General features: G+C 46.6%; 3 protein-coding genes across 3 annotated transcripts; all 3 read left to right on the top strand.

Moving 5' to 3' along the window:
• Positions 1 to 557: 557 nt before the first annotated feature.
• PAAG_11364 (hypothetical protein) lies at positions 558 to 2254 on the top strand (the record flags this gene model as incomplete). Its single annotated transcript, XM_015847025.1, has 2 exons — positions 558 to 613; positions 1147 to 2254. The coding sequence occupies 2 exons, from the start codon at positions 558 to 560 to the stop codon at positions 2252 to 2254; spliced, it is 1164 nt and encodes a 387-aa protein (XP_015703447.1).
• A 53-nt stretch (positions 2255 to 2307) lies between these two features.
• PAAG_11363 (hypothetical protein) lies at positions 2308 to 3378 on the top strand (the record flags this gene model as incomplete). Its single annotated transcript, XM_015847024.1, has 1 exon — positions 2308 to 3378. The coding sequence occupies one exon, from the start codon at positions 2308 to 2310 to the stop codon at positions 3376 to 3378; it is 1071 nt and encodes a 356-aa protein (XP_015703446.1).
• A 2295-nt stretch (positions 3379 to 5673) lies between these two features.
• PAAG_11362 (hypothetical protein) lies at positions 5674 to 6141 on the top strand (the record flags this gene model as incomplete). Its single annotated transcript, XM_015847023.1, has 1 exon — positions 5674 to 6141. One exon carries the CDS (start codon positions 5674 to 5676, stop codon positions 6139 to 6141), a length of 468 nt encoding a protein of 155 aa, XP_015703445.1.
• Between the last annotated feature and the right edge of the window lie 1521 nt (positions 6142 to 7662).

Genomic DNA, 7662 nt, shown 5'->3' with positions numbered 1-7662 from the left:
ACTTTGTCAATTTCTATAGATGATTTATCAGAGATTTCTCAAAGATTGTAATCTCACTGATGATTCTTACATGCAAGAATGTTTCTTTTTTATGGATGAGCAAGGCTGAGGAAGCTTTTAAATATCTAAAATCAATGTTTATCTCTGCTCTAATCCTGTTTTAATTTGACTTTGATCATGAGACTATATTGAAAATGAACTCCTCAGATTATGTCTCAAGAGGAGTGCTGCTACAATATGATGAGCAGAGCATTCTACACTCATGTGCCTTCTTCTCTTGCAAGCATTCACCTGCAGAATGCAACTATAAGATTCATGATAAGAAGTTATTAGTGATAATTGAGTGTTTAAAGGAATGAAATGCTGAGCTATGAAGTGTAAAGAAATTCAAGATTCTCACAGATCATAAGAATCTAGAATACTTCATGACTACATGCAGACTAAATGAAAGACAGCTATGTTGGATGAATATTCTCTATTGATTTAACTTCAGAATTGATTACCAGCCAGAGAAGTTGAATGCTGAATCAGATACTCTATCATGAAGAGAGCAGAATATGTCACAGAGCACTGATGATGAGAGAATCAAGCAGAGACAAGCTCAACTACTTAAGTTTAATGTACTGGTACCTGGAATGGAATCAATAGTGACTGCTGCCAGTGTGAAATCTGAGATATGTTAGGCTCAGCGTCCGACCGAGCCCGACCGAAGGCCGGTGCCCGGTTAGACTCGACGTCGGATTAAGCTCGGCGCCCGATTAGGCCTAATCCATATCACGTGACCACACGACCATGCAGGTGGTTATAATCCACGCAGGCCCCCAGCACCCCCTTTCATCCCATCAAGCTTAGTATTTCGTTATATAGCAGTTAGCAACGCAGAGAGTCTTTCTTCTTATGCAGCTCGCATTCGCTCCCTAACACAATACTAAGCTTTCCTTCTACCTTCTCACTCAGGTTTCAGCAGAAAACTTGAGTGCCTCAGTTGAATTAGAACCTGCTAGTTCAGAGCCTGACAACGCGTCAGATCAACTGCTAAGACAACAGCACTGTTGAAGACAACGGCTCAATCCAACATCAGATGGCCACCACAGGCTCCCAACCCCCTGGAAGGGGCCGAAAGGACTGGTGATACCTCCTAACAAGACCAACTGACCAACCACGCGTCTCAATTGAGGAATTCAGAGAGGCAATCCACTCGGACAGCGACCGTGTTTATAATGAGTTGGCGGCGATCTTCGATGGCATCTTTGACGATGAAAAAACACTAAGGGATACAATCACACGTCTGAGGATGGAACGGAACAACGCCACTGACCAGGCCGCTGTCAAGCAAAGCCAGATTGATGAGCTAATTGCTGAACGCGATGAACTTAGCCACACCCTGGTCCGCATGACAGTCAGCAACCAAGCAGCAAGTCGAGGTGTCACCCCCTCTGAGACTACCCGGAGGTCTGTCAAGATTGATGACCCAAAACACCTCACTGACGGCAAGGAGCCAAAATTTGAACACTGGCTCTCCCGGATGAAGAACAAGCTCCGGGAGAACGCTGACCACTACCCTACTGAACGCATGAGGATTGCATACATCGAAAACCGGACTGATGGGGACGCGGCACGTCACATTGCGCCCTGTATGGAAGAGGACCACCCCGAGCGATATCAGACTGCAGAAGAGATATTTGAGCACCTCAAGTCAATATATGAGGATGCTAACAAGCTGCAAAATGCCAAGAGTGATTATCGCAAGCTGATTATGCGCAATGGGGACAATTATCATGAATTTGTCACAAAATTCTTACACCTGGCAGGTGAGGCCAAGATTGCCAGGGGGGACTACAAGACAGACTTCAATGACAAGCTGTCCTTTGACCTCCAGAAGATGGTAGCAGTAGCCAATGCGACCACTGATACATATGCTGAGTTTCAGAAAATCTGTGCGCAGGCAGCTCACACCCTCCAGACAATCAATGCCACCCAGAAATCAAAGAGCTCGCGGGGAAATGGGCCTAATACCTTCAAGCAGAACACCCTGCGGACCGCCAACAGTCAAACACCCCCCAGCATCTCTACAACAAAATCCCCTACTGTGAAGGAGGCCTTGAGCTCTCGTCCGGATATTCAGTGCTACTACTGTAAGGAAAAAGGCCACATTGCCAGGAACTGCCCTGCAAAGCAGAAGTCCCAGCAGGTGATTGCTGAGCTCACAGGGAATGATGCCCCTGAGCCTTCAGCAGATTTGGGAAAAGAGTGAGCCTGAGAGAAGACTCCACCTCAGGTAGTTCAATAGTCTGTGAGAGGTTTGAGATGAAGGACTTGATTGGGGGGAAAAGCTTTAATGTGCCAATCAAATTAGCCTACAATGGAATTGCTACTTCTACAAATTCTCTTGCTGATACTGGAGCAAATGGAGCGAATTTTATTGATACCCGATATGCCATAGAATTGGCAAGATTCTTTGATAGGAAGTTTCAAGAACTCCCATTCAAATGCCGCATGAAGGGATACAATGGCGCCCCCGGCGGGGTGATAGACCGCACATTGACCCTAAACCTCTGGGTGGATGGCCGGAGATTTCAGAATGTCCCTCTGCTGGTAACAGACCTAGGCCAGCACCCTGTCATCCTGGGACGGAAGTGGTTGGCAGCACAGGATATATGGCTTGATGTTAAAAACCAATGCCTGGTTTGGCCGAGTGAACGGTCTATCCCTGAACAGGTGGCGGAGCTGATGTTGAAGATAGTACCCTGGTCAGTACTGAAGCGCCCAGACCCCAAGCCTGAGCATCAGGCGGATGTGGAACGAAGAGAGATCAAGCTGGATGAGGAGATCAGACAGGAGCATCAGGCTCAGCTCCGCAGATTGAAAGGGATCAGCTCAGTCGTGATGCCTGAGACGAGGCAGGGGCTGACCTGGGAGGAGACAGCACCACAGATGATGGATATGAACTTCATTGGGGCTGCTTCCTTCCATGGTTATATGAAGAACAAGAAGTCAACAGTCTTCATAACCAGTCTGTATGAAATTGATAAACAGCTTGAGGAGAAGCGGGGTTTAGTGGGAGCTGAGGATGAGTCTGATGAGGAGCTGATCAGCAACTTACCAGAATGGTTGAAAGGCCGGGAGGACTGCTTCTCAAAGAAAGCATCAGATGAACTGCCCCCCCTATGGAAGAATGTTGATTTTAAAATAGAGCTCCAGCCTGATGTTGACCTCACCCAGGGCATTGGACATGCGCCTCTATATAAGATGAATCTAGAGGAACTAGAGGCAGTGAAGACCTACCTTGAAGCCAACCTAGCAAAGGGTTTCATCACCCCAAGTTCAGCCCCCTACGCCTCCCCAATCCTGATTGCCCGTAGTGGGAAGAAGCTATGATTCTGTGTTGACTTTCGCAAGCTGAATGCTATAACCAAACGAGATCAGTATCCCTTGCCCCTGATAGATGAGCTGATGGACCGACTCAATGGGGCGAAATACTTTACAAAGTTGGACATTCGGCAGGGGTTCCATCGCATCCGAATGGACCCTGAGTCTGAGGACCTGACCACCTTTAGAACCCGCTACGGGACCTATAAATATCGGGTGGTCCCCTTTGGCCTTACAAACGCCCCTGCCTGCTTTCAACGGTTTGTTAACAGTATCTTCTTTGACTACCTGGACAAGTTTATGACAGCATTCATGGATGATCTTCTAATCTATAGCAAGAATCTGGAGGAGCACAAGCAGCAGGTAAACTCAGTGCTAGACCAACTAAAGACAGCGGGTTTGCAAGCCAGCATCCAGAAATGTGAGTTTGCAGTCCAGAGGACAAAATACCTAGGGTTCATCATCAGTACAGAAGGGATTGAGGCAGACCCAGAGAAGACAGCTGCCATTGTGAGATGGCAGGCCCCCACCACAGTCAAAGGAGTCCAGTCATTCCTAGGATTTGGCAATTTCTACCGACGATTCATAAGGAACTACAGCCGAATCGCAAAGCCACTGTACCAATTGACAAAGAAGACTACCCCATTTGTGTGGACATCAGAATGCAAATCAGCCTTTGAAAAACTGAAGAGGCAGCTGGTGGAGGCTCCAACACTGCGTTACTATGACCCTGAGCGGGAGACTCGTATTGAGACTGACGCCTCTGACGGAGTAGTGGCTGGGGTACTAAGTCAAAGATTTGAAAATGACCTTTGGCACCCAGTAGCCTTCTATTCAAAGACAATGAATGGTGCAGAGCTTAATTATGAAGTTCATGATAAGGAAATGCTGGCAGTAGTCCGGGCCTTACAAGAATGGCGGGCAGAGCTTGAGGGACTACAACGGGAGGAACAATTCAAGATCCTCACTGATCATCGTGCACTGGAATACTTCATGACTACCAAGAAGCTGAATGCACGTCAAGCCCGCTGGGCAGAGTTCCTCTCCCGTTTCTACTTTGAGATCAAGTATCGACCAGGCAAGGCCAACCTGCTAGCAGACGCACTGAGCAGGCCTGAGCAGGTTAGAAGGCAACAGGACGGCCGTATGCAGATTCTCCTAGGACCAGAGACCCTCGACCCCCAGATCACTCCCTCTACAGACATTGCTAGCATCAACTCCTCAGAGAAAGAGAGCATTGCTGAATGCATAGTGTCTCTAAACAAGACAGCCACCTCAATTGAGCCCCTGCGGCAGCAGGCAGATGATGAGAATAGTCCCTATACAATGGAGGACAATGTGCTACGGTACAATGGAAGACTAGTGGTGCCTGTTCAGGAAAAGGAAACCCTGATAGCCAAGCTACTGCAGGAAATTCATGATCAAGCTTCAACAGCACACCCTGGAGGACGAAAGACCCTGGCCCTGGTGCAATCACGCTATTGGTGGGCCACCTGGCAGACAGACGTCCTACGCTATATTCGGAACTGCCATGTGTGCTGGATCAGTAAAATTCCAAGAGATAAGACTCCTGGTTTGCTAAAGCCATTACCAATACCAGAACAGGCATGGCAGCATATTGCAATGGACTTCATGGACGTGCCGAAAAGCAAAACAGGTTATGATGCCATTTTGGTCATAGTATGCTGGCTAAGCAAGAAGACAATCTCCATTCCAACCACCCGGGGAGTTACAGCCCAGGAGCTGGCCCGACTATTCATTCGATTCTACTATTCATACAATGGGGCGCCTGACTCAATTGTCTCTGACCGAGGCCCCCAGTTCATATCAAGCTTTTGGGATGAGTTTACACAGATCCTGGGCATAAAACTGAAACTCTCAACGGCGCATCATGCACAAACTGATGGACAGACAGAAGTGGTGAATCAATACATTGCCACCCGTCTTCGCCCCTATGTCAGTTACTACCAAGACGACTGGGATGAGTGGCTGCCCATTATAGACCATGCCTCCGCAGCTACCCCAAACACTTCCACAGGGATCTCCCCCTTCCTCGCAGCAAATGGATATGAACCCTGAATGTCATTTGACTGGCAACCACTGGCGGAGAAATTGGACATGAATGAGAAAAGAAATCGAGAAGCAGCAAGGAGCTTCATTCACCGAATGAGAGAGATCTGGAACCAGGCGAGTAAAGGCATAAAGACAGCACAGGAACAGATGAAGAGGCAGACTGACAAGCACCATTGAGAGCCTGACTTTGCAGTAGGAGATTTTGTTTATCTAACATTGAAATCATACAAGATGGATCGACCAAGCCGTAAACTGGCAGAGCAGAATGCCGGCCCCTTCAGAATCCTGGAAAAGGTGGGCAATGCCTACAAACTGGACCTCCCCATAACAATGAAAATTCATTCAATCTTCTCCCCAGACAAGCTATGCAAGGACTCCAGAGACCCTCTACCTGGCCAGACTATCAGACCACCAGACCCAATTGAAATAGATGGTGAGAATGAATGGGAAATAGATCGTATACTGGCCAGTAGAATAAGCCGGAGCAAGCTGCAGTATTGGGTGCGCTGGAAGGGGTTTGATGAGGATTCTTCATGGTACCCCGCTCGCGACTTCAAAGGATCACCACACGCCATACGCGACTTCCATGAGGCTAACCCTACAAAAGCTGGACCCCCAAGGCGACTAGATGAGTGGCTGAAGGCATGGGAGACAGACAGCTACCTGAAGGACGAGGTTGATGACGACCTACCGGCATGAGGACATGCCTGCCCCTAGACCGGGGGGTGATGTTAGGCTCAGCGTCCGACCGAGCCCGACCGAAGGCCGGTGCCCGGTTAGACTCGACGTCGGATTAAGCTCGGCGCCCGATTAGGCCTAATCCATATCACGTGACCACACGACCATGCAGGTGGTTATAATCCACGCAGGCCCCCAGCACCCCCTTTCATCCCATCAAGCTTAGTATTTCGTTATATAGCAGTTAGCAACGCAGAGAGTCTTTCTTCTTATGCAGCTCGCATTCGCTCCCTAACAAGATATCTCTTCAAGCTCAGTGAAATGAGACTTATAAAAATGACAAAATTCTGCAGTATCTGAAGTAAACTCTTCATGAGAGAAGATTCAGATTTCCTTCTGAACTCAGCATTAAGGCCTCTGTCTCTGAGTGCTCTTTAAATGAGAACAGAGAGCTTCTCTTTTGAGATTGTAAGTGAGTGTCAGACTTCAAACCTCTCTGAACCAGGTTAGTGCATGAGACTCATGACTCACCTCTTACCAGCCATCCCAGGTGAGAGTAAATGACAGAAGTTCTAAGACATGAGTTCTACTGGCTAGACTATGCCACTGATGTAAGAAGAATGATCAGGAATTGTTATCTTTGCAGATCAAACACTGCATGAAGAGATCAACATCAGAGACTGCTTAAGCCTCTTCTCATTTCTGAATGCATGTGGCAGGAGCTTTTCATGAACTTTATTGTAGACTTATCAAGCTCTAAAGAATACACAAACATCATGATTATAACAGACAAACTGACCAAGGGGGTTATATTAAAAGCAGTTAAGAAAACTGATGTGGAGACAGTGACTAGAGTATTCCTTCACAACATCATCTCTCAACATGACATTTCTAAGGCAGTAGTGTCAGATTGAGAGTCAACTTTCACAAGCATGTTTTGAACTCAGATGTGTGAGAAATTAAGCATTAAGAGATGACTCTTCACAGTCTATCACTCAGAGACTGATGAAGCTACAGAGTGAATGAATCAGATTCTGAAAATCTACTTACACAAGTACATTAACTTTCCATAGAATGACTGGTGTGAATGACTCTCTCTAGCAGAGCTAATCATCAATAATAGAGATGCTGCCTCAATGAGTGTGAGCTCTTTTTTTTTAACACATCTTTTTCACATCTCCTTCATTGATATAGCTGATGCACCTCTCATTGAAATGTCATATAATCCTATTGAGTTTGCAGATGATTATATGAGAAAGACCTGTGAAGTGTTGAAGTGGGCTCAAGTAAAAATGACAGATGCTCAGCAATCTCAAGAGAAATATGTGAATAGATGAAGAGACTCAGCTTCAAGCTTTCAACCTGAAGATAAGATCTGGTTGAGCTTAGAGAACATGAGAACTAATTGTCTGTGCAAGAAGCTGAATATGAAATACAATCAATATACTGTGCTAGAAAAGATAAGATTTCATGCTTATCAACTGAATATCTCATCTGACATTCACAATATCTTTAATGTAAAGCTTCTACATGCTGTGATGA

This window comes from Paracoccidioides lutzii (assembly GCF_000150705.2).
Source record: "Paracoccidioides lutzii Pb01 unplaced genomic scaffold supercont2.3, whole genome shotgun sequence".
Lineage (NCBI taxonomy): Eukaryota > Fungi > Ascomycota > Eurotiomycetes > Onygenales > Ajellomycetaceae > Paracoccidioides > Paracoccidioides lutzii.
This window is presented reverse-complemented; position numbering and strand designations above follow the sequence as displayed.